General features: G+C 38.3%; 1 protein-coding gene across 8 annotated transcripts in view; it reads left to right on the plus strand.

The window, feature by feature from the left end:
* The window catches only part of RALYL (RALY RNA binding protein like), a 389851-nt gene that overhangs the window by 352044 nt on the left and 10319 nt on the right, over positions 1–27488 (plus strand). For 5 of the 8 annotated variants that reach the window (XM_042035768.1, XM_042035769.1, XM_042035770.1 and 2 more), the window contains 4 exons: positions 2174–2337; positions 2992–3072; positions 12929–13042; positions 17365–17543. In XM_042035768.1, the coding sequence (XP_041891702.1) occupies positions 2174–2337; positions 2992–3072; positions 12929–13042; positions 17365–17543 (538 nt within the window). The remainder of the gene's footprint in view (positions 1–2173; positions 2338–2991; positions 3073–12928; positions 13043–17364; positions 17544–27488) is intronic. The other 3 variants (XM_042035771.1, XM_042035772.1, XM_042035773.1) reach the window with 2 other exon arrangements.

Consider the following 27488-nt stretch of genomic DNA (forward strand, 5'->3'; position numbering starts at 1 on the left):
AACAGCTGATGGGGATGGTAATAGAATACACTGCAACCCAGGACATTCGGTTAAACAGGTCAGTTCTGATTTTATGTATTATTCATTGCATTATTTCTATTGTCTATCAGAAGACTATTTGAATACGTCAGAGAGAAGATTACCACCACCAAATGTATGCTTACTAAATAGGTCTTTTGATTTTATCCTTCTCTAAGAGCTTTTGGGGCATTTTCTGTTGGGCACTGGCAAGATCAGAACTGTAAATTTAGAAGGGTGACTGAAAGAAAAGGCATAGTTGTCTGCACATTAGTGATTATTGGGGCAAAAGATTGCTTTGGATCTGAGGACTTCTCTTTATCATTTTTCATATTACAAGCACAAGGAAAACAGGCATGGAACTTCAGAACTATAAATAGAAGCATTGTTTTTTAAAAGAAAACATATTATTGGAATATATAGAGCTTGATAAAAAAAAAATCAAGCCCAAAAGCTTTGCATAATTTTGTAAACAAAAGTAGGAATAGATAGACAACAGGAAGAAGAAGAAGAGAATCCCAGATATCCAGAGATAAGAGATCCACAATCACTTAGATAACAGTTCTTTTATATATTTTGAGAAAAGGAAGCATAGTTTCATATTTCACTCTGTTATGTAAACACAAACCATTGGAAGCTAGAAAAAAATCACCTGTGGAGTAATAATCACATACTGAACTTTTGCATGACAGCTTACAGCTCTTCAGGAACATTTTTATCCAGTAACATCAAAAAGGAGTTTGTGACCAACCTGCAGTTTATCTAATACGATAAATGATGAGTGGCAGTAAACACTAATATTTATGTTAAAAGTAGAAAAAAAATGGTTTCGTTTTCATCTTCAAACACAATTCTTTACTTATGCTCACCATGACTAGAAACTGCTCATTTGTGGGAATATTTGAGGCCATGGAGTTCACAGTCAGTGAGTGTGACAGGACCTCTGTGACACATTTTGTAAACAGCTATGGAAAAGGAAGGAGATGGTTACATTGTCTGTAGGATTAGAGTACAGACAGAACTGTGGTTTGATTTAAGCACTAGGTATGTACTTACCAGAAAATGGGTTAGAAGATTTAAGTTTGACTCTGCTTCCTGTTTAGCATACTGTTAGATGCTGTGGTGAGTGAATTACTGTTTCTTGTGTGTCTGTTTTCAAATGTGTATCTGCCTGGCTGGGTGACAGTACTCACAACTGTGAAAATTAAACATGCAGTTATAAATTTCCATAATTACTAGTTGCAAGTAAATTTGAGAACATTTTATGAGGATGCTGCTTATCCCTCTGCTTCAGACTCTGAACTGAAAATCTTCATTTTCTTTCTTCTCCTGACCTATCATACCCAGAACCCATAGCTTTTATGTTCTAAATATAACTGTGGCTTTGATTACCTTTTCTACTGCCTTTATTTCCCTCTACACATTTTAGTTATTTGCTATTGATAACTGTATTTTTAGGATTGGGCTATTCTGTTTGGGAACAATAGTTCCTTTTTGTTGTAGAGTTTCTTTTATTGACTGTAGTGGTAAAAGCCTGAATATCTGCCTGCTACAGTGGTTTTGGTTTGAACTTTTTTTTTTTTTTAAATTTATTAAGCATGGTTGGGTATTTTAGTGTTTCTACACTGATTCATTCTTCAATAAAGAGAACATATGCAAAGACTTTTTATTTCACAAACTGCAGGATATTTCTTTATGGTGATGGTTGTCTTCAGGAAAGTTCTCTTTTGTACTTTACTTTTACATCTTTAAAGATAGCAGACAGAAAACTAGAATTTAAGCCATGCATGTAATAAAGGAGCTGAAGTGTCACAACAAAATGTACTGCTGTTGGCTTTTAGCAATGAAATGATGTGGACCTGTGGAAAGCAAGTTATGGATTTTCCATACGGCAAATAGCGGAGTCCCATAATACATCATTCATTTAAATGACACACAAAAACCTGAGCTGGTCTGTGCACTGGTGTGTGACTGAAATCCGAATAAGGCACTTAATGTGCATAGGTCCTTGAAATCTAATTTGACTTGATATAAAATGATTACGGTTTCAAAGGGTAATTTTCTCAAAGATAACATGAAAATTTAGTTGACAGAGCTTCCATGACATAAAATCACAGAAGGTTTTATGGAGTCCAGCTGACTTAATCTTTTCTAGGTTGTTTGATTACCATGGCCGTGTCCCCCCACCGCCCCGTGCAGTGATTCCACTCAAACGTCCTCGTGTGGCTGTGACAACAACTCGTAGAGGCAAAGGGGTTTTCTCCATGAAGGGAGCATCACGATCCACTTCAAGTGGGGCTTCTTCCTCAGGATCCAAATGTGAGTTGCTCATATCAGTTGAATATTATTGAAACAATGATCCTAGCAATGTCTGCAAACAGAAAGCTTCCACTATATAGCCCTCTTGCAGTCATTTCCTACCCTCAGAATCCAGCTTGAAAAACTGGCTTGATTACCGAAGCTTCCAGGCCTTTCCTGCAAGTCAAGGAGCACACTCATAACACTTTTGAAGAAAATTCTTTCAACATTTTACCTGCTCCCTTGGCCTCAGAAAAAGCCTGTTTAAAATCTCCTCTCAACCTGACTGCTCATACACCATGAGATCTTGTGAATAGCTGGTAATAAAACAAAGATAATAATCCTGTTATAGACAGACAGAAGCACATTGATTTCTGTGGAGACTTGAGGGTTGTATGTAAGCTGGTGGGGGTGGACTGGGGGGCCACGGGAGGTTGGGTTATGTGTACTTTTTTTTACCACATTCCTGTGAGTGTAGAAAGAGGCACAGTGTCTTTCTCTGTTTTAAAGGAAGTTCAAAACAGGATTGGCAACTTGGGGTTATTTAACCCTTTTTTAGTGAGTTTGCCTTAGAAAAGCTGATGAAAAATAGGCATTCCCTCCTCCAAGCTCACCAAGCTCCCCACTCCATAGTATGTCCTGGGAACTTCATCTTCCTCTTCGTGCATCTTTCAGCACCCACCCGTCTTCCCCTGCCCCTTATGTGGAGTGATACTGTCCTTGGAAGCGTCACTGGAAGAGGAAGAGAAAGATCAGGTAGGGATCAGATATTAGAAAGAATGAAGGAACTTCAATAAGTCTTTTGCAGTACTAGAGTGGCCAGCAAAACATCATGCTGTCTTACATACAACCGTGAAATAATTGAATCCATCAACAGTACATCTTACTGCCAGAGGAGTTAATTATGGCATCAACAGGACCCAGTCAAATACTCTGTGTGAATAACATATTCAAATCTCACATGCTAGTATCTAATAAAGAAGGTGGACCTCTAGTGAGCCCACTAGGATCCATTCGTGATCCTATTGTATGACCTGAGTATATCAGAGACATTGAAGGAAAGCATGAAATAAACATGTAAATGCATGTGACTGAAAAAATGGACATGTGGTAAACACAGCTAAAGATAATGTTGTACACTCAGGAACAAGGAGCTCAAGACATTCCTTGGGGAGGATGATTTTCTGACAATGAGAGGCTCTGTATCTTGTACAGTTAAATCACTCACAAGTCTCCAGGGAGTGAATGGGTGGGATGTCCATTACCACTAACAGGAGCTTTGATGCCTAACACACAGGAAGACATCTAAATTTAGATGTCATATTATGAAGCTCACTCAGACCCTAAGAGTAGCAGCTCAGAGTAGCAATACTTCCTTTGTTCTCTGGAGAATGATCATGAGTCTAGACATTTTCATACAAACCTTGAAGTAACCTCTTCCTCAATACTTTAAGTAACAAATTGTGTTTTCTTCTATTATTTTAAAAGAAAGTATACAGCTCAAGATCTTCACTTCAGAAAACTTAGAACTTAAATTATTTTGTTAATCCTTTTCAGTCCTTGAATCTTTGGGTTTTCACAAAGTGAATCAAAGCTTTAGTTAGATCTCATTTGTTCATCATTTACCGTTGTTTTAGCTATATAAATATTTGTAGTATAGGTGCAGTCAAATCACTAATTGTCCTAAAGTATGCTCTAATAAGGATGGGCTTTTTTGACTCACTTTGCCATGAAAAGAGAGATCATTTTCAGATAAGTTTTTTATTTATTTTTCTCGTTGTCCAGAACAAGAATAACTATAAAATTCTTCTAGAGAGCTGAGGATCTTGTATCCCAACAGATGACAAGAAAAGCTCTCATGCAAAAATCTGAATTTCCATTGTAGTGAATGAGACAGAGAATATTACATCAACATATAGATATTTATTCCTCAGAACTCATGCAAAATTTGCTTTATTTCTTCTGCATTTCAAAAAATATTTTGTAGTACTGTGTCAGGACTTAAGTAATGCATAGCATAGATTATAGGATTCAACCTTTGTTCAAGTATCCCCAGACACTTGCTATAAGATTTCCAAAACACTGCCTGCATAATACAGCAAATATTGCAGAACCTGTAAATTATTTAATGGAAGTGCAATCAGGAGTGTCCAGATCCAAACAGGCAGTGTTATGCCCCAGTGAAAACATCCTGATCTATGTATTCAGGTGTGGTCTGAATTCTAAAAGTGTCAGTCTAAGAGCTCCAGGTGACAAGATCATCCTTGGATCCAGGCCTTTAACTGAAGGAAGAGCTGCAAGATGCATCACTAAAAACATGGGCTGACATTTTGACCTTTGTTAGGTTTCTACCCTCAATTCATTGCAATGACAATTGGAACACAAATGCAGAGACTTTTTATTGTGATGAAATAAATTGCACAAAATATTCTTTCTGCATGCAGCACATCTTTAAAAGGAGTCAGACACACAGTATACAGATTTTCATGCCTAATTTTCCTGTAAAATTACTTCCCTTTTTGTCAATTCTGGTCAAACCATCATAAATGTAGAAATATGATTTTGTTGACTTGGTCAGGAATGTAATCAGCTTATTGTAAGACCTTATCAGAGAAATAGCAGAGCCATTCCCTTAGAAGCTTCAATTTGGAAAGTAGATAATGTATGTTTTGCAGCTTCCTTTGACACTTTCTTGGAAAAGTTGATTATATTGAATTGTGGAAGGATGCAATTTAATATTTTGTAGCCCCTCACTCTACATTGCTAATCTGGACCCCTTGACCTAATGCACTGTGCTTCTAATAGTAATTTATTGTTAGTTAAATAAAGGATTTCTTCAATAAGAAGAAACATGGTTCATGGGAAGGAAACTATTTTGAGTTTTAATGAAATTTAAGACCATAAACCAGCTTCATTGCAAGTTTAGAATTAACAGTGTCAAAATGGTACTGCCTATGCTTGAAAGATTTCACCCCCTGTAGTGGTTTGGTCCAAAGTACTCATTACTGTTTACCTTCTGTGAGATAAGAATTAGGAGAAACGCAAAGCAGGCACCAAACTTGAAAGAATATAAAGAAGTTTATTAACAGACCTAAAAGAAGAAAAAAAATCATACCACACCTTCAGAACACTTCTCCTCCCCCCCACCTTTCTCCCTTCTCCCACTGACAATGTAAAAAGACAACCCTTGAGATGTTCAGTCTGTTTACCACTTCCATAATAACCTTGTTCAGTCCATTTAGGAAGAGGAGTCTCTCTTGCCCATGCTATGAAAACATTATCACAACGAGACAGCCGCCCGGGTTGGTTCTCTGCTCGCATGTGAGTCCCTTCCCCCGACTTGCAGCTTTTCCCACAACTGCTTTCGAGGGTCCACTCTTGAATTACTGGGGTACAAATTTAAGGTTGAGCCATTCAGAAACAAAAGTTCTCTTCACCCATCTCTGGGAGCATTTCGTCTCTAAGAATAGCGGCCCTCCTCCTTCCCTGGGAGCAAAGGGTCCTCCTCATCTTCATCTCTAGGACTATCTCTGGGAGCATCTCTGGGAACTGAGGTCTTCTCCTTTTCCATTTGGAGCAGAAGTCCTCATCGCTTCCACCTCTCCCTGTTCAAACTTCTCATGAAATTACAGCTGCTTCAGCATCTGCTTATCTCAGCACAGGTGCTTTTGCTCACAAGTACAAGTTGAATGCTCCACCCCCCATGCCTTCATGAAATTACAACAGGTACTCTGATATATCATAGCTTTACAACAGAATTTCAACTTTAAGCATCTCCTCTTTCTTCTCCCTCAGGTTTTCAGCTCTTCACAGCACTAAAAGGGTTAATCTCACCCAGGCCTTGCAGCTGGAATTTCGCTTATCGCTGTTGGTCACACGATCTTTTGCCAGACAGCAGGGAAGCTTCAGCTGAATCTTGGCTGCACTGGAGAGGGGGAGCCGGGCTGCTCCAGCTGCACAGAGCTGGGCTGGGGGGGAGGTTGTTCTGCAGGTGGAACAGGGCCCATCGGCTCCAGGATGGCCGTGGCCCAGCCCAGCCTGGCCCAAGCAGGGCCTGGGCCGAGCCTGCCAGCCCCCGCACGGGGCCCGCAGCCACCTGTCCCAGTGCTGGAAACGAGAGAGACTCTGCCTGGGGTTAGTCTGTTCTTAAGTGTGGATCACAGAGGCGGTCACAACTTTAAGTGGCTTAAAGAATTGTCCATATTCAAACTGGCCAGCTGATAGGTTCTGTCAGGTCACAGAGGAAGCTGTAAGCACCCCTTTGCAAGAACATCACTTCCGAGACTATGCTTGCTAACCCATGACACCCCCATATAGCAAAACTCTCATGAGATGACTTCCCCTAAGACATTTTTTAAGATGTAAGTAGAAATCTCATAGATGTAACACTTCACACTCAGACTGGATCCAGAAAATGAACCCATACATGTCATATTAAGGATCACAACGTGGGAGATCCCCTAAGTGAAATCACCAGAATCAAAAGGACTCTCTTCTGAAAAACAGCAATCCAAAGGCAGAAGTTTATTGTTGAGCAAAGATGTTACAAAAAACATAGTACCAAAAATGCCTTGCTCAATGATGAACACATCTGCAAAGATAATATCTGCCAGCACAGTAAACTCCTGTTTGACCGAAAAGTGACAATATGTGTTTTAAATTTGTGTCCAAAACACAAAATACATTAGGAAGATTTGACTTCTTTCCTAAATCCATAATTTTTTCAGGAACAGTTATCAATATTTTGTTTTCTTTTTAACTCCAAAGACTAGAAAAACATAAATCAGCATTTCCAAATTACCAGAAGTAACTCACAAAATTAAACATGTTGGTGGGTAAATCACACATAGTAGTTCTTCATATTAATGGTATGTTAATGGTATGAAGCAGTACATTCAAATTGCTATTTAGAACTGGGAAAAGCTCACTTTCTCTGACAATGCAGAAATTGAAGGTCTCAGAGTATGCACTTTCATTTTACACTGCTGAAATCAGGAGGAAAATATTAATCAAATCTTTTATACTCTGTGTGCTTGAAATTAAGGCATAGACACTTAGGACGTTAAAATATGTATTGAATTATGTCTTTAAATGAATTAATATTGACTCATAGAGTTTATATTTGGCTCCATCAGGTGATCCATTTTGCAGTGATACCTAAAGTAATAAAATATGATAAAATATTTTATATTAAACGTGAAGGGCTTAGATAAAAATGCATGACGTTTCTTTCCAAAGAAATCTGAATCATGCTTTGTGGATGAATCAATTTGCAGTTACTGAAAAAAAATGTTTCAAAATATAGCTGTAGTTCAATGGTAGGCCTTTCATTTTTAAAATGTGACTGACCTTAATTTTATATCTCCTGTTATGCACTGGATGTGGCTTGTCTCCTTTGGTGTTAGATGCTTCAGTGAAAGATGTATTCTGGAAGGCCACAAAGGGCTGGAAAGGGTCACTGAATCAAATTCCTAACTCTTGCAAGTAGCATCATCCTTTAATCCTTTCAGATACATTTTAAAGATAGTTAGAGTTTGGTTTTTTTCTGTGTCTGTTTCTTCTAATTTCCAGCTTAGTTTGTTTCTCATTTGTTCACATTCTTTTTTTTTGTGCCAACACTGTCTTAGCATAAAAGTAGTATTTCTTTTTGCCTTTTTTTATCTTCAGCAAACAAGCAAAACACTTCTGTCACTCTACAGACTTTCCATTTTTATGGTCATCTTCACAGCTGTTCTCCACATGTACCTGCTAGAATTCAGTGATTCAACTTGTACTCACCAGCTCCTCATACAAAGACATTATACTTCTCCATCTTTAGCAGTACATCATCTGACACATCCTAGCACTGCATTTTCCTTCTCGTGGCTGCATATAGTGATAGTCTATTATCAACCCGAGGATAATTCCGTCACTGTCTTTTTCTGCTGATGAGCCTTGGTGCTGAGAGTAGAAGTTCTGCTGTTAAGTGTAGGATTTTTTTTCAGTGCAATTGCATGTCACCATTTTTTCTAATGTAATATTCCTTAAAATCACCTGACCTCTTCATCCATTTCAGTTTACTCTGAAAAGATGATATCTTTCAATTTCATGTAATCAGAAAATTACATTTTTGCATCAGAGTTGTTCAAGACATTTAGCCATTTTGGTGCCAGTGCTTGAGAAATTTCATTAGTAATTTCTGTCCTTTTCAATATGTGCATTTCTGTCACCTGCTGGCCTTTGTTTATCTGCTAATTGGGAAAAAATTACCCAACAGTAAGTTACTTTATTTTCCTGTTCTGTTGTTCAAAAGCAGATGAACAGATATTTTGGACACATGCAGCTCAGGTCATGTTTACCAACGGCTTTATTTCTTGCCTAAGATCAATTTAAAAAAATCCATGTTGTTTTAAAGGGAAATTTATACACTCAAAGCAGGACACCTGGAGCACAGAATTTATAATCTTTACATTTTATCTTTGTCATAACACTGCTTTAAAAGCCTGAAGTTCTTCTCAAGTGCTATTCTACTGAATCATAGACTCACAGAATGGCTGTTTGGAAGGGACCTCTGCAGCTCCTCTGGTGCAAGTGCCCTGAAAAGAAAATTTCCCAGGACCGTGTCTGACCACATCCATGGGAAAAAAAAAATAAAATTCCTGTGTTAAGATGCAATTTCACATGCTTTAATTTATGACAAAGGTCTTTGGTGTGTCAGTGGGGTCTACTGAGAAGAGTCTGGCTTTGTTTTCTTCATTCCCTTTTATACTGGGGGCCCAGAGGTAGACACAGTACTCCAGATGTGGCCTCACAAGTGCTAGGTAGAGTGGTGTGCTGGGTTAGGCTGGGGTAGAGTCAATTTTCTTCACAGTAGCTACTATGGGGCTGTGTTGTGAATTTGTACTGGAAGCAGTGTTGATGACACGGGGATGTTTTAGTTACTGCTGAGCTTATACAAGGTCCTTCTTTGCTTCACCCCACCCCACCAATGAGCAGGCTGGGGGGCACAAAGAACTGGGACGGGACACACCTGGGGCAGCTGACCCCAGATGGCCAAAGGGATGTTCCAGACCATGGTATCATGTTCAACAAAAAATTATGGGGAAGGGTGGCCAGGGCTTGCTAAGGGCATCTGTCAGGTGGTGTTTTCATTTGCACCACTTCTGCTTCTTGGACTTTATTTCTTTCTCTGTTATTTTCCTTTTCATTATTATTATTATTATCATTATTATTATCATCATCATCATCATCATCATCATCATCATATTGTATTTCAATTAATAAACTGTTCTTATCTCAACCTATGAGTTTTCTCACTTTTACCCTCCTTATTTTCTTTCCCCCATCCTTCTGGGTGTTAGAGAGAAGTGAGCAACTGTGTGGTGCTTAGTTGCTCGATGAAGTTAAACTGTGGCAAGGAAAAGATCTGGCTCATGCTCAACTTATTTTTCATCACAGTCCTTCATAATTTGTCTTTGGTAGTTGCTCCTTACTACAGAAATAACCACTACACTATAATTGAGAGTGGAGTTTCTCTAGGAGAATAATTTCAATGACTTGTACATTTCTCTGCAAGGTAAAACAATAAGCAATTCAAGTAATTGCACCATCACAATGTTGAAAACAGAGTGAAAATGTGGAACTTGCGCAGATAGGTTGAGATTTTTTTCTCTTTTTTCTTTCAGTCCACTTAAGTGTTAACTTGAAGCAATTGACTCTATGAACACAGAATCACAGAATCATTTAGATTGGAAAAGACCTACAAGATCATCCAGTCCAGCCTTTACTGATCACGACCTTGTCAACTAGACCATAGCACTAAATGTCACAGACAGTGGTTTCTTGAACCTCTCCAGGGATGGTGATTCCACAACCTCCCTGGGAAGTCCATTCCAGTGTTTAACAACCATTTCCATAAAGAAATTACTTCTCATATCCAACCTGAACCTCCCCAGATGCAGCTTGATGCTACATCCTCTTGCCCTATCACTAGTTATCTGGGGGAAGTGGATACCTCCCACCTGGCTACAGCCTCCTTTCAGGTTGTTGTAGAGAGTGATAAGGTCACCCCTGAGCCTCCTTTTCTCCAGGCTAAACAACCCCAACTCCCTCAGACACTCCTCATATGAATTACCCTCTAGACCCATCACCAGCCTCATTGCCTTCATTGCCCTTCTCTGGAGACTCTCCAGCACCTCAGTCTTTCTTCAACTGAGGTGCTTAGAACTGGACACAGCACTCGAGGTGTCTCACCAGTGCTGAGTACAGAAGGACAATCACTGCCCTGCTCATGCGGGTCACACTATTGCTGATACAGGCCAGGATGCCATTGGCCTTCTCGGCCACCTGGGCACACACTGGCTCATGTTCAGCCATCTGTTGCCCAGCACGCCCTTGTCTTTTTCCTCTGGGGTTTGTTCTTTGAATCCTCATTGTTGTCTTGTTCCTTCTGGTGCCATCTTCTTCCCAACCTAGTTTTTCCAGAGACACCACATGGAAGCCCCTGTGCAGCAGACCTGAGGTGAACAGCAGCCCTATGCATGTGCCTGTTTCCTTGTCAAACTCAGATATGCAAATGTTTTCTGTTTTGCTTAGTAGACTGGAAATAAATACCATTAAGTCCTTGCAGTGTCACTTCTGAGTTTGCACCTTTTGGACTTGGCCAGCCTGCAGTTTGCTAGTCAAGGGAGCATCCCTGACACATCAGTTTGGCTGCATGAAATGTGTTGCCAGCTGGCTTCATAGTGGGTTCCTGCCAAGACTTAGCATTCCCCGTTGGAGCAATTCCCACCATTTCACTCTGGATTCTGAGCTACCTTGCTACTCCAGCATGGACCAGCCACTGCCCCTGGGGGATCAGTAACCTTCTAAATATACAGTCGTCAGAATCTTAACATTTTGTTTCAGATCTGTGGGATTGGATAGTGACCCATTAAAGCCTTGCTCTATAAATGCACAAAATAATTCCATCATATACTGTATAGCATATAAGAGTCTAGCATGAAGGTTAGTTTTATGCTTTTTTCTTTAAGTCCTTCTGTTCATTCAGTGTGAGATTGGAGGTTTCAGCCTATGATAGTGTGAGATAATGCAATTTCTCAATATGAACACATGATTAAACAAGTGCATTACCACATATAGCAACCTACTCCCTTTAGCTGACATGTTACACTATACATGACCCATATTCTAAGATAAAAGTCTTTGGTTTCAGCCTCAGTGAATATGCTACAAGTTTGGAATAAGGCTGATTTGCAGCAAAATCATACTCATTAATTACCACTGAAGCAGGCATTAGCTTGTCTTCACACTTCACCATCAAATTGGTTCCCCAATACAAATTACCATGAGACACCATGATAACAGACGTGGCCAAGGATCAATGAACAGGACTGATGTAGCATGAAGCAAACAGAAGACCCTTTTGACAGAAAGGGAACATGTCCTTCCTAGCAGAACATCCCTTTTCCCTGGCTCAGTAAGGGCCCTCCTGTGTGTATGTGTATCCGTGTATCCGTGCTCTCGATACACACACCAAAGTCAATGAACATCCTCCTACAGCAATGGTGGAGGAGTAACATAGCTCAGTGCTCTTCCACTGCCAATCCCTCACAGTGACGGTCCGTTTCTTCCTACAAGAATTGTAAGAGTGACAGCTCTGTTGCCTACTCCCTTTATAAATGGCTTTCTTCTCCCATGCTAGCACAGGGATTTTTTTCTCTTGAACTTTTCCACATGATATCCTAGCACAAAACAGGCAAGTGAATTTGATTGGACCACCTTCGGAGCATAAAACACATGTTCTGATAATGCCAAAATAATGAGGTAATTAATGAGGGCTTCAGCACTGTTTCTTTTGAAGCCAAAACACCTCCAAAGCAGTTACTCCTTCTTAGGTTAGACAATGGCAGTGCAATAATGAACAAAAATGAAGAGTAAAGCAGTGCAACAAAGACTTGGAGACTTCAGCTAATAATTTATAGGTGATGCCTCCATGTCCTTGAATGTAATCATAAAGTGAAATATTTTTGTATGTTATCCATAGCTAGAAAAAATACAAGAAATTGCCAACTGAAACTGAACTGACAGCTTTGGAAGCAACAAAACTTGACATCTCTTGCAATGAGTTTTTGGCTGGAACATAACCTTGCATCCCTGGCTTCCCTAGCACTTATATTACCATTCACTCCTGCTGAGGAATACATACTGCTACTGTAGGGGATGTTTATTTTATTGTCAGTATTATTACAAAATAGTCCAGCAAAGTAACATTGCAAGACTGTGACCTGTTTATCCAATTTGAATCATTCTTTCACTATAGGCTGTTTTTAAGTAAAAGTTACTTGGATTTACGAAGAATACCTTTGAGATGTTTTTCCTGAAATTATTACAGAGCAACACACCTTACAGGAACTCTTGCCATTAAGGCTTAGAATCCTGTCTTTTTCTAGGATTCAGCATTTTTAACTAACAATGTTATTTTAAAAGCTAAATCTCTAAAAATATTGACAAAAATGAGGGAGTAGAATTTCTGCTAGACAGAAAAGAAAAAAAGAACATGTTTTGCTTGGGTGGGGAATGTTACTACAAATATAGTTTATTTCATGTTTTGCATTCTGCTCTCTTTCCACAGTGAAATCAGACGAGTTGCAAACAATCAAGAAAGAATTAACTCAAATCAAAACAAAAATTGACTCCTTGCTAGGGAGGCTGGAAAAGATTGAGAAGCAGCAAAAAGCTGAAGCAGGTAGGTAAAAGCCATTTTTAGTGAAATGAATAAAATTAGAACCTCTTTACTAGTCAAGCAGACAGACCAAAGAGAACGGAACCTTTCTGAAATTTTGGTACATATGGAGGCCTGAAGCAAGGTAAATTAACTCTCAGGTAGAAGTCCTGTGAGGACAAATTAATATTCTTCACAGAGCAAGCATCATCATTTAAGAATTGTTTTTTATGGTATAGTAAGAAAAATTATCTTTCTAGATGTTCTGGAAACAAAACATCACTAAAAAACTGACTGAACAGAATTAAGCTAGAGGTTGTTGACTGTGGGGGTGCTTGTGCTAGGCACATTAAGGATTAATAGATGGTGTATATCAAGAATTATTGCCTGGGCAGTAGGCAGTACTGCACAACTTGAAGCAAGGAAAAATTTCTGTTTGATATAAGGAAGAGATGCAACTAATCAGTATAGTGAGTTGACCAGAAAGACCATAGTGGCTCCATCCTTGGGAACACTCAAAACTCTTTGGGCTCAGGACTCACGGACCTGGGCCAAACTTTGAGTTTGTCCCTAATTTGAAGAGGGATTACACTTGGAGACTTCAGAGATGCTGTCCAACCTCAGGTATTGAATGAAGCTGTGGCCTCTTTGTAAAACCAGTTACACCTCCAGTTTAGCTTTTTTCTGACTTAAAAAGTTTTAGTTTTAGGCAAACTTTGGGAATAAAAAAAATCCAACACTAATTTATAGTTTAATCAAGAGCTTTATTACTGTCATTGCAGTGTTCATTTTGTTAGATGAATGATCTCACCTGGCAGCACTTTAAAGTCATCCTGAGAGTTATAAGGTTGTATGTTCACCATGGTGTACATAAAAACAATCTCAGTTCTTATGCCTCTCTGTGGTATTTTCTTTGCTATTTCCTTACAGATCACATGGTATATGTTTGTACAGAAGTTGTGTACTAGTGAGTTGATTTTGTGAAAGCCAGCAGGGAAATGGAAGCCTTATCTCATGAAAAACTCACCCCTCCATTCTGTGATAAAACCTTTTTATGAATTTTGTGTGAAATGTGTGAAAGAAATTCTGCCTCAGAACCCACAAGTACCTGGGTGTCTGAACAGTCAGTTACATGAAGCCAAAAACCCATCAGAACACATAAAGAGAATTCCATCAAGACTGTCTAAAACTGGAATTAGCAGTTGAGGGTTACAAACCCTACACAGTCAAAATAGGAATTTAAATCTGGATCCTTTCTGTTCCCAAGTAACTTAAAAAAAACCCCAAAAAACCACAAAACAAAAACCTACCTTTTCTTTACAATCATTTTCTAAGTTGACAGACAAGGGCCAGTCCCCCATCTGTTACAGTTTATCTCACAAAGTTGAGGGCTTTTTTCAAGTCTAAGGTAAACCATTAGTACAGAATGTGATTATCTCTTTCAGGAAAACTGCGCACAATATGTATTCATTAGACTCTATTTTGTACTTTATGCAAGTTAGATAAAAGTTGGTATAATTGGTGAAGATGTAATTGCAAGGCACTCCATTGAATCACTTGTGCACTGAAATACTCTGAGACCATGCATCCATAACTTGGGGAGCTTTTTATAAAAAATCCATTACTATGCAAAACAATCTGCACATCATTGTACTTTGATATCCAATTTTCACTTTTGCTAAAGGACTGTAGTGAACCATTTAAATAGAAATCAGCTCAAAGAGGAAAACGTTGATTCGTATTGAATCATGGTCATATGCCTTTTGAAGACAAGCAATGAATATCCTCAGAGATTAAAAAACGTTTTCAAAATATTGATGTTTTAAGACATTGGGTGCAGAATCCACGCCTCATATTCTTTGCTTCTCATTGGAGAATGTGAGGAGACAAACACAGAGATACCAGTGAGCATGGAACCTCCTTTGAGTCTCCTGACCTGATGAGAAGGGTTATACAGCCTCGGTGATTAGTCTGCAGATTCAAAAAGATTTGTGTAACTACATCAGTAGCTGAACTATTTCAACTAGAGTGTCAGATGGGAAATGATGAGATGATTTTGTTCCTTCTCTATGGTTTGGCAATATTATTTCTTACTTTCTTCTGCCAGAAGCTGTAGCCTCACTAAGACTGGAATCAGAGAGAGGATCTGTGTCTCACTTACATAAAGCAAAAATTGAGCCATCATCTTGCCCCTTTGGTTTTCTGAGTTTGAATCACTCTCCTGAAGAATATTTAAGTTTTAATCTTAAAAGTTGTTACATCTGGAGGAATGTGATGTTACAGGCTGGACAAGCTCAGTGCATACATTGGTTACTGCTCTACAGCTGCCTGAAAACTCTCCTTATAGTAACAGCTGATGTTCTGTTTTTTCTGTTATCAACCCCTAACCTTTCCAATAGGGGGAATATAGAAAATAGGATTTCCTGTACATAGGAAAACTGTAGAAATAACTCCTTTGTTTGCAAAAATCTGAACGGGGAAGCCGGGAATAAGATGTTCTGATGAGAAAATAAATGTTAGAGAATATTCTTCCTGTGATATTAGAAATTAGGCTCTAATTAGGCTGAAAGTTAGGAACTTAAGTTTAACTTCTCAGAAGAGCCCAAAAGAGATGGGTACTGAGATGGTATTTTAGCCTCCTCTGAAGAACCCAGTCTATCTTCTCATTAAGACAATTAAGTAAGTGACCTAATTTTTTAGCAGCTGTATCCTAGTAGGTTTCCCATTTAAATGTAATTTCTGTCAATTCAGCAACCCTGTGTTTAAAAGCCTTAAGCAGAGTTGATTCAGTTGTTATTGCCAGAGCTGAGTGATCTCAGAAGTGGCTTAAGACAGGAAGTGGTAGGGCCAGAAATAGTAGGTATAGGTGATTCAATCCACATTTAAGGCAAGTAGCACAATCACTTATAACTAGCATAGCATTGTCTGGAGCACCTTACCAACAGAAGATGAAGCTCCATGGGCCGAATCTTCTGCTGATACATGTGACTACAGTACTGTTGAAGCAGCTGTCTAAGATGACTTTGTATTCTTTAAGAATCTTTCTGAAGACATCAGGTGACTGAGGGAGGAAAGCTCAATTGTTCTGTTTCTTCAGTAAGTAAAGTTGAAAATGAGGGACTAAAGGCTAATGAAGACTAAAGACATGAATGTAAGTGGCAAAATAAGTGTGCAAAGTCAAAAGGTAAACAAAAAATCTTGGTTTAAGACTATGGAACAGAAAAATTCAATCAGATTTGAATAGTATGTGTAGCTGGTAATAATGTATGGTAAAATAATAATATGCTCATAGAGCTTCAAAAATATAGACCTTCAAGGCAATCCTTGATTCATTGATTGTCCAACAAGATAGGCAATGAACTACTAGTGTTACAGAACAGTTATTTTTACAAAGGAAGAAATGCTTTGTTCTGGGAATTTTGCCATTGATGACTCTCAGACTGAAAAGATATTGTTTTTCTAGCTACATGCAACCAATTCTCTGGCCCTATTCACTTTAGGCACATAAAGTTTTTCATATAAGTTCCTGATGTGCATAGGAATAAGACTCTGATCCCTCCAAATATTCTTCTGGCCAGTCTGTGTCTGTCATTCTTCCATCAGTCCTCCTCAGGATTTCTGCTGTTTGGATGAAGTTCCTCAGCATATCCAGGAGTTTTCACAATACCTAGTCACAACAACGCAGCTACCCTCAGGAAGACAACAAGAACAGATTCTTCAGGCCTCCATGGAAATGGTCTTTCTTTTCACCACTTTGCAGAAAATATAGGAAGCCAATATTTGGTTGATTGGAGGGGGGCATTCTCCAGTTACTTCAGCACATTATACCAATGAGGAGTAACTGATACTTTACTCCATAAAAAACATGTTTACCTGTCTAAAAGGATTTGTTGATTTCCTGTATGGCTGTTGAGATATATTCACAGTAAATTCACACAAATTCTTGTTCATTTATTGGCAATTAACAGCCTTCTGCTTCTCAGAGCATAAGGATTTATGTACTTCTCATTGGCTGGACATGAATAAATATATGGTGACTATGCCAGTTGTAATCCAAGGGAAAGTCAAGTACAGAAAATCAAAAAGCTGGATCTATTGGTAAATCAAGCCTTCATCCACTGCATGGCATAGATGAGGTAATGACCATATTGATATTGTCATTGATTTATGCACTAATTTTTGAAAGACAAATTTTCGATCATATTTGCCTGGTAGATATTATCACACCGAATTTTACAAAGCTAACACACCTGGAGATGGAAGCTTAGGTTTCTTCTGCAGAGCACTTTCCTTTGCCACCAATAGGAAAGGTTACTGAATCTCTATAGAGTATGTTTTCCTTACAGAAGCCCAAAAGAAACAAATGGAAGATAATGCTGATTTGATTCAAGAGGAATGCATATCAGAGAATGCAGATAACTCTACAGAAGAGCCAATTGAAGGAGGGCCAGATGCAGATGGGGATGGAGAAGATATGACTGATGGGATAGAGGAGGATTTTGATGAGGATGGCAGCAATGAGCTGGTAAGGAATAATCATGCCATGTCTGTCTATATGGTTCCTACAAGTAACCACAGAGAACCAACAGTCTGGATTAACAAAATAAGCTCACAGCAGCACTGTGGTGTTCTGTAACTAGTGCCTAGACCTATACGCCTCATACACTGTAATATCGATTAAGCATAGGAACCTCTGAGGCCAAACAAGAAAAATATATTTTACTACACTTGATAATTTCAGAAAGGAAATAAAATGTAGTTTATATTGGTTTACATTTATAATTTTACCTATATAAAAATGTAGTGTGCTATTTTTTCTTTTCCTTTTTTATCTGGTGCATTTCAAAATTAAATAAGATTCTAAAATGGTGAACTTTTTCATTAGTAAACATGTGCTTCCCACAGTCCCAAGTCCCTATCTTCCGTGTATATACTCTGCAGGCTGTATTGACAGATACAGATTTTTTGGATGGAAGGATTTTTCCTTAAGACATTTTGGATAACAAATGTTTGGGTTTTCAGCCTGAGGCTGCACCTTTAATGAAATACCCATTATGATGCTAAACTCCTAAGTTCTTCTAGAACAACATTAAAAAATACATGGAATGTCAGATTTATACCTTTCTGTGCAGTCCTAATAAGAATGGAACAGTCACATTAGTTCAGCCTCCATAATACTCTCCCTCCTGTCCTGTCTTTCTTATTCTGCTTTGAGCTGAAAGCACTTTTGTTGCTCATTGTCATTGATTGCATTTAAAAAATATTTAATCATGTGTGTACAGTAAAAATCGTTCAGTGAAGCAGCAGAAGTCAGTTAGCAAGGGACCCAGCAGAATCAACAGCAAGTCTGGAGTAGCAGGGCATGTGAATAATCAGGGGTTTGTACTTCTTACTGCAATTGGCATTTAAACCTAATTGTAATTTTCAGGGTTGTGTCCCTTTATCCAGCACAAGACCCTCTTGAATTTCTATATCCTGAATAGCATTATTCCCAGAAGAAGCTACTACAACCTGAATTCCCTCATCTTTCTACATGCAATGTAGAACAGATTACATTATCCCTTTTTCTCCTGTCCAGATATGAGGGATGTCTGTAAGAAGCTGTCACTTTGAATTTATAGGGAGTTGAAATTTTGTAATTAATAAATAGTTGTAAATATAATCTCCCACCATGGCTAATATCTGACCAGCTGAAGCCATTTTAGCAATAGGGGTGACCACAGTTTAACAAGAATGGTGGGGTTTGCAATAATTAGGCACCAGACTCCCTATTACGGACAACTAAGTGGGGATGTTAACATACAGTACATTAGACTCTGATTGCTCAGTGCTATCCTTTCACCCTGTGGATATGACATACTTAGCATATATCCACACTATATTATGACGCAAGAAGTATAAGAATCTTTTTCATCTATCAAAGGCCTCAGCAGGAAAGGCTCTATAAAGGAAGCAGCACAGGAAGACTTCATTAGCAGTGAAAGTCTGGAATTGGCACAGCCACATTTGCACACCGTTGCTTCCAAGTTAAAAGGCCTTTCCAAGATTCATGTTATGGAATCAGTTGAAGCACAGTGCGTTGCAGACACAGCTCCAAAGACAGCTCAGAGTTTTGACATACACATCTAAGGCATGGTAGGGAAGGAGCTCCAGTTTCTCTGCAGGTCATTGCTGAGTGCATGAGTGCTGGGAGGAAGTGGCTCACTGCACGTGGAGAGAGGTGTCCTCTGCATTGCATCCCAGCATGAGTGGCATCCCTCCCCATCCCAATATGATGGTAGCAAGGAAAGGCCAAAGAAGAGGACTTACGTGCATCATCTCAGTCAGGTGCACCTGGTCCAATGCCAGGGCAGTGGAGCCAGTCAGCCTCATGCCTTCCACCTTCCCCAAGGCTGGTACCCTGTAGCTGAGAAGCTGGCAATAATGTAGAATTTAAAGCTTACTACCAAGATTGTCACTGATGTAAAATCCCTGTCCTTTTCATCCTCCCTTGCCATTTCCATCAAATTTTGGAAGAGGCCACTTCACCTTGCTTTTCCTGCCTGCTGCGATGGGATAATAACATCTTTTTTCATTTTGCAAAGCCTAGGGAGATTAGTGAATGCAAAACTGCAATGGATAGGATAAAGGATTGCTCAGCAAAGGGTTACTTCAAAGAAATCTCAGGGTATGGGTGTTTTCCACAGAAAAACAATTATAAATTGAATCAAGTATCTTTCATCTATAGTTTTTACCCAAATAGTGAGCAGTATTGGCCTGTACTTATGATACGAAGATGGTAGCTTTTGATGCATACTGTAATTTAGACTGTTTTATACTGGCTTATATTTATGTAGATATACTGGCCAATTCCTATAAGCTTTAATTTCTACTCCAATCATTGATAGCTCTATAAAGGGGAAGTCAGTAACAATACCATCAAATATATAGTGAATACCTCTATAGAAATACTTGGGAATTCAGTCTGCTTCTACCCATTCTGTGCCCTGTTATCTGAAGCTGCCCTCTGTTTTGAGAAAGTAGATATACGGGCTTGTTATAAAGCAAGTCCTAACAGATGTTGTTATTCTGTTTTATAAAACTAAGTTATTTAGGAAAGAAAGCTGACTGACAGCAAATATGTAATTTTGGAATGGGGCCAGTTACAAATCTTTTGATGAAAAAACCCAGAGGTTAAGAATGAAACATGTTATATGTGACAAAAGCAAGAAAAATGTTACTATTTTGTATAAAATAGTGACAGTGGACTTGGAATAAAAAAACACTTCCAAAAGACTTTTTAAAATTAAATGTATAATGTTTTCCAAATATAGAGCTAAAGGGATTTAGCACAATGATTAAGAAAATATTTTCTTTTGTCACTAAGACCAGCAGAGGAAACAGAAAAATATTTTAAATTGGCAAAGCTAATGCCCTGAAGTAATTTCAATATAAAAATTTCATTGTGAGACCCCTAGCATGAAAAATATTAATAGTGTGAAAGAGGAAAATTACTTAAATTTAGATCTTAACCTTTACTGAGTTCTTCAGATTTAGCTGTAAATCTTCTGCCAGGCCATTCCGCTAAAACCCACTGCAGGTTTGCTGAACAGAATTCTGTTTCCCTAAGGCTGTCAATAAAGGAAGGTGTTCAATAAGGTGTTCATACCCACTGCCAGAGTCCAGCTGCTGCCAGAATGGAGTCCCTGAATCTGTATATGTGGGTCTGCATCTTTGCAGTACATGACTCAAAAATATCTTTCTTTGTTTATTTCTAATTCTAACTTGCAAAGGCAGTGACTACACAGGATGTATGCTGTGGGTTTAGGTGGTAGGATCAGTTCTCTAAATTCACACGCTGTCTATTTGAAGGAACAGGTTACTGCACATTAACTGAGTAATGGCAGCTGTGCTCATGCCTGCTTTCAGCCTAGATCAGCCATAAAGAAAGAAAGACAAAGCAGTTTAGCCTGCAGTCTGAGATAAGTCAGGCATGGATTTAAAAACCCTTCAGCCTCTTCAGTTGCCTGCCTGGCTGCACACAGAAAACAACATCATATTCAACAGCTGCACACCTTCTTCATCCACTATCTAGACCAGGATGTTGTTCAACCTTGCACTGTAATTTTCTATGACTAAAGACATGCCCACAAACTGTCGTTATGGCTCAGCTGAAGTGTGAAAAAGTTTTACACAGCAATATCTTGATTGCCCATCTGAACTCCAATTAGAGACATGATGCATTTGCAGCACCTGCTACAGTCATCAAACATCACCTCTTGAGAAAGTTTCTTTTGTACTATTTGCCCACAAGTGTCTCTCAGTAAGTGTCTCCAGTGTTCCAGACATTCCAGCTTGAGGATCTCCTTAGAAAAATTCCCAAAGAATTTTTCTGCATTGACATACTGAAGAGTTCTTTATAGGGTGATCTCACAAACATGATCCATCCATATATAAATATGTTAAAGAGTTGGCTTCAACTTGCTCAGTGAAGTGTGCCATAAGCTTTTCATCCACATGCTCTTACATGGCCTCTCACTCCCACTTGCACAAGGACAAGCATATACTGTAGTTTTATATATATTCAATAGTCACTAATTTGTGACAATTCATGTCACTTAACTGACCATCAGAGGTAGTGAGAGGGTTGAAAATTTCAGGTCTGTATCCTTTGTTCTGCCTCCTTTGTTAGGTGAAAAAGAACTAGTTGGTTATCCCAGATTTTACTGAACCCATAATTCAGGCTTTCATTCCACTCCTAACATTGAACAGTTTCTAGTAGCAGTAAATTTAAAATTTCTGTGTTCCTTCCTAGTGCAAACGTATCCACTCATTCCTTTTAATTTAAACTGTCCCTCAACAGTGTTGTGAAGAAAACAACACAGTATTGCAACACCCATTCCATTTTACGGAAAACAAACTCTTGTGAAGAATGATCTTCATGTTTACTAAATTCAATTCACACACAAATCACAAACAGGTGACAAATTATCCAAACACAAATCTCCAGTGGTATCAAGCAGGCTTTGTGTGTCTGCCATGGCTTTAAATTGTAAGTAGTGGGAAGGAAAACAAATAACCTTCTCTTACTTCTGTGGCTGCACAGGACAGAACAGAAAAGTGACCTTTGCAACAGAGTCCAATACATTAAGATATTTGAGAAGGAGCTTGTCCTCAGTCTCTCTATAACAAGCCCATTCTTACTAGAAATAGCATTAATATTTTGCAGCCCTGGCTGAGAGATAGAAGGAAGAATATTTCTGAATTAGTGTGCTTGGTGGTTCTCTAACTCTGCTGATTTAGCACATGGACAGCCCAGTGCAGCCCCAGAACATTTCATATATCTTCTCTGAACTTGTTTCAAAGGGTGTTAATCGATCATTGAGGAAGCACTGATCAAGTCATTGCAATCCCCTTGTAAATAAAACAGGTGGTTACAAATTACTTTGCTGAAAGCCTGAAGTATTACAGATTTGGGAAAAAAACCAAAAAACACTTTTGGCCAATGGTTAATAAAGTACCAACAAAATAATTACCTGGAATGAATTATACAAAAGCACTCATATCTGTATTACATTGCCTGAGAATAATAGTTCCTATCAAACTGTCAACCTTTCATAGTAAATAACTATAATAGTAATAGCATAGTAGCAGAGCATTCAGTACAGCAGACTGTTTTCTGGTAGAGTATGTGATGCAAATACAGTAGATTTATGGTGTCATAACTCAGATCAGACACTGGTTAGTGCTTGGTTGGAATTTGAAGGATATATTCACAGGCACAGCATTGTGTTTTTATGCTGGTGTAGCTATGCTAAAAGTAATGAAGCCAGACAAGCATTATTAGATGGGAGTTCCACAATAATGAGTTACCTTTAATGAGATGTCTTAAGAGGCATTTTTATTAAATTATTTTAGAACCAAAGATACATATACTGTAAAAGGCCCAGTTCTGGTTACAGTGTAGATTTACAGCAGTTATTTCAACAACAGTTATACTTCCCTTTCTATTAAGTATATTTCAGTTCTATTCATCTCTCAGGGGTATTTTGATTTCTTACTCTTGTCCTTTTCTCCACCTCCACACTGCATGTTTTCAGTCTATCAAATTTGTTTCTAATGTCTGATGGAGAGTCATGTTTCAAACATTAATACCAGAAACTGCCATAGACACAAAACTCAGGATAATCCTCTTGCAGCACTGATTTTCATTATGCAAAAGTAAAACCATTATGATATAATAATAGCTTTATTTCTTGCAGGAATTGATGCAATTACCATTTAAATCAATGGAATCAACTAGTGCTGTGGCTAAAGCTCATCAAAAACTATTCCCTCTTGTCACAAATGGGTGATTTAGATTGCTGAAAGGTACACTGTCAAAGGTATTAGCAAAAGTGGTTTTAATATGATGTTGTAGAAGAGTGACTTAGCCAAGGTTCAGTGGCAAGGTTCACTGTAGCACTGTAAGGCACAATCATTTGAACAATGATTCAAAACCACTAAGGCACAAATCAGAGTTACCAAGGCACAAACCATAGTTACCATACTAAAAGGTTTTGTATATCAGTCACTTCCCAAACATGTGTCATTGGTAAAGGGTCTGTCTGCCTCCAAAAGTAAGCTTGAAAGGCATCCCAGCTCAAGGGGAGACCACCACCATGCAGCCAGGCTGCTTGGCTGGGAGAGCTCAAAGAAGGCTCACTTAGACTGTCAGATTTGTGGAATAAAAGTGGCTGGATTGTAGTCAAATTACATGCAATGGGAAAGGTATGCATGGCACTCCTTGTACCCACAACTTTCTTTGTTCCTTGATGAATGAGTCTTCAAAAAGCTACCTGCTGTTCATGTGTTAATTGCATGATGGATGTTCCGAGCTCACACCCATCAATGCTCACTGTGCCACTCTTTGCCTTTGTGGGTCTTCAGAGAACAGACAGGGACTAGAGGAGTTCTCGGCTGGCTGTGCTGTGGCTCAGGCCTTTACCTCCTTCAGAGTCTGAACCAAACTGCCACTAGTTTGGTTAAGGGGTTGATCACATGCATTGCATCCCTTCTATAAGTAGCTAAAGGGAAATTAATTTAATAGCAAACCTGTATGAAACTTTGAAACTTTCCTTGCTTTAATTATTCTGTATGGAATTCAACAATGAAAATACTCAGCAGAAAGTAAAATAAAATCTGCAGAATAAGAACAAAAATTTGATGAATTTCATCTAGTTTAAACCCACTTTTGCATATTTCAAATAGCAAGATTGATCAAATATGTGACTGTGTGATAGTATTGATAGCACTTAATTTATTATTGTAATTAGACTAGATTTTTCATTGTCCTTTTAGATGCATGTTTTCTCAGTCCATAGCATCAGGGCAGACAAGACTGACTCTTCCATTATCAGCCAAATTAGTCTGATTAGGCCTGTCGAAAAGATCAGTAGCTACTCTGACAACTTGCAGCTTGCAGAGTGCACTGGTACAGGATACTACTTAGAAAATAAAGGACAAAACTTCTAATTAATGGCAATGGCTGAAACAATGTTATGCCAGAAATCCTATTCAGCTTACTTTCAAAATCACAAAGATCATGCAAAATTTTGTCTTTTCTATTGCGCTTACCATTTGTTGAAATCTTGCTTTCAGTGTCAGGAGAAACATGATGTTCTTCATTCCTAAGACAAATGAATAGGTAAAAGATTGTATTCACTTGATAAATATCAGTGTGAGATGTTTGTACTTGAGCAACCTAAGAAAGTCATTACGGGCACCATACCCGACAGATACTAATTCCTTGTACCTTCCAAAGCTGCAGTAAATCTAATAACCTGTGACTGAAAAAATTGAGAAAGTAATAAAAGCATGCCATGAAATCAAAAATTGTAAGAAACTTCTTGACATGCCCTTTTGTTATATTTAATATATGCAGTAGCACAGTACAGGTGTTTGCTGTTTACCCACTGTTACATGAGTCATTGGAAGGACCTTGCCACTGGCCCCTTCTCCCAATTTTTCATGGCAGTCAATTTATCAGAGGAAGATTTCCTAAGTGGTGTTCAGTGTTTTAACCAGGTTACAGTTTTCTGACTGACTACATAATGTTTTTCTAATTATTATTTAAATCCTATCCCATACATATCATACGGGAACCTGCAGAAAATGCAGGCAATGTTATCATGCATTTTGTGTCTCTTTCTAGTAGATTTTCCTGCCTGTAATTGCATTTTTGTAAAACAAATAAGCAAACTAATTTTCTTGAATTCAGATCTATTCCTCTGAATCTGCTCTATATTAGTTTGTTTGCAGTGAAAAAAACCTCAAAACTTAAAATCATAAAACTTTTAAAACATTTGTAATGTAAATAATACAATTAATTTACAACCATTAGAATCTTACAGATTTGATTGAAAAGAACGTGAAAATAATGGTTTTTCTCTTGTGTCTCATTTTTAAGCAAAGTATAGGGGATCAGGAATTCTGGGTCCTGTTCTCAGCTTTGACACTGAGCCCACATGGTGGGCAATGTGTCTCAGAAGAATGAATGTGAAGGTAGAACTAGCACCTCTTTCTGAGGCCAGACCAACAGGTGCCTTTCTTTGGCATGTAAGAAAGAAGCATTCCCGCTTTTTTAAACTTACAAAAAATTATATGTTTCCCAGTAAAGAAAAATGTCTGTGGAACAACAGGCAATATATTCTTCAGTGAATCTCTTTTACTTTTTTCATTGCACCCTGCCATCTGTCTTGACCTGCCTGAAGTCTCAGTCATCATTTAATAAGATAGTCATGGTGTTTGATGGTTTTGAGACATCAAATATTTAATTTTAATGGCTCAGCTTCTATCAAAAAGGACTGTTTTGCCTCCAATTTAAAAACAAAACAAAACAAAACCACACACCAAACAGTGAATTTAATTAGAGGCAAACAATGCTGTCAGGTCAGGCCAAAAATTCTCTTAGACATGTAAAAAAGTACTTGTCTAAATGAGATTAACTTGTCTCTGATATAATATATTTGACCTTAATATTCAGTATTAGTAGCCTCATTATATTTATTTAGTCTAAGTAGATCAGAATTAGCCCCACAGATTTTGCTAGCCTAAACTTTATGAGCATAGAGTCAACCTCTGAGAGAAGTGCAGAAACAAGGACAGCCAAACACCTACCACCTAGAAGCAAACCTGGATCCCTTTTAAGGTGAGGATGATGATCACTTATAAAAAATATCACGAGCTTTTTGCTGTACCTTGTGGCTGAAAAAGAAACATCAGAAATTAATTGAAGGAACTCAACACTTTAAATAAGAAGACTGATTGCAGTTTCCAGCCATGAATATTTTTGCCAATGTAATTTTAACTAATTTTGGTGGAGCAGCCCTTCTTTTACTTCCCTGTACTTTGGCTGACTCCAGTAAAATTTGGATGACTTGTTGAAGGTGCTGCACTGGGTTTGGTTTGCCCATCATTTGCAACCAACAGTTCCCATCTGTGTGTAGGGAGAATAAGCTTTGGAATAGTAACCTATTATAGATACCAAAGCAGCAGTATGATATGTTGGGAAAGTGGTGGATGGGAAGGGGGTCACTGGTGTTTTCTAGGCAGTCACTGGGACGCAAATCTTCTGGAACAGCTCAGGCCAGCCATTGGGTCTGTGCTATGGATTTGAGTCTATCGGCTTAATCATCAAATTCTTAGATTTAACCAAAATTGAGCAATGTCATGCATCACATATTTTTCCTGGTGTGTCAGTCTTTGAAAATAAATAGCTTTAGTTCCCCTAGAAAACACTAATTTCACAGGCTTTATCAGTATCCTTGAGCATCAAAAATGCTGAATGGAAAACTCTCAGAGGAAACATTTTTCTGTTGAAAGTCTTCACACAAGTAAAGAGGTTGCAAATATTGAAAAGCCAAAAGATTGTTATTTTTCCATACTAAAAGGCAGAAATTGTAAATGTTTTTATTTTTTTCAATACAAATTGCAGAGCCACTACAGTTAGACCCAATTATTCCCAAAGGTCTCAATTTTTTGAGAAAATAGAGCTGTGTTACTTAAGAAGATTTTCTGCATGATTAATATCAAAACATGAAAGGCAGATTGAATTTATCCATACATAGGCATTTACACACCTCAGAAACGGGAAGTTATTTAGAAGGTGATAGAACTGTAATTGCCATTTCAACAAAAAAGTAATCAGTGAGGAATAAAACAAGCTCAGTCTGCCAAAATGAAGATTTGGAAGTTAATCAAATACCAACTTAGCCAGCTTGTCATGCTGCTATGTGTAGCTGAAGTTTCCAAATTGTTGTCTCTATTGATTTCTAAAACTACACTACATTTCTGTAGTCTTTCAAAATGAGCAAGGTGTTTTCCAGAAAGCAATAAATAAAGAATGAAAAGGCTAAATTCTTCTCTGCTTCCTCTTGGCAGGGTTATAATAACCGTTTCTCATCTATCACGAGATTCTGCACCATTTGCCGACCACAATGTGGCCCCAAGT

Source organism: Corvus kubaryi, unplaced genomic scaffold (assembly GCF_017639235.1).
Source record: "Corvus kubaryi isolate FWS band 111438036 unplaced genomic scaffold, C.kubaryi_AGA036_p1.0 37385, whole genome shotgun sequence".
NCBI classification, from domain to species: Eukaryota; Metazoa; Chordata; class Aves; order Passeriformes; family Corvidae; genus Corvus; species Corvus kubaryi.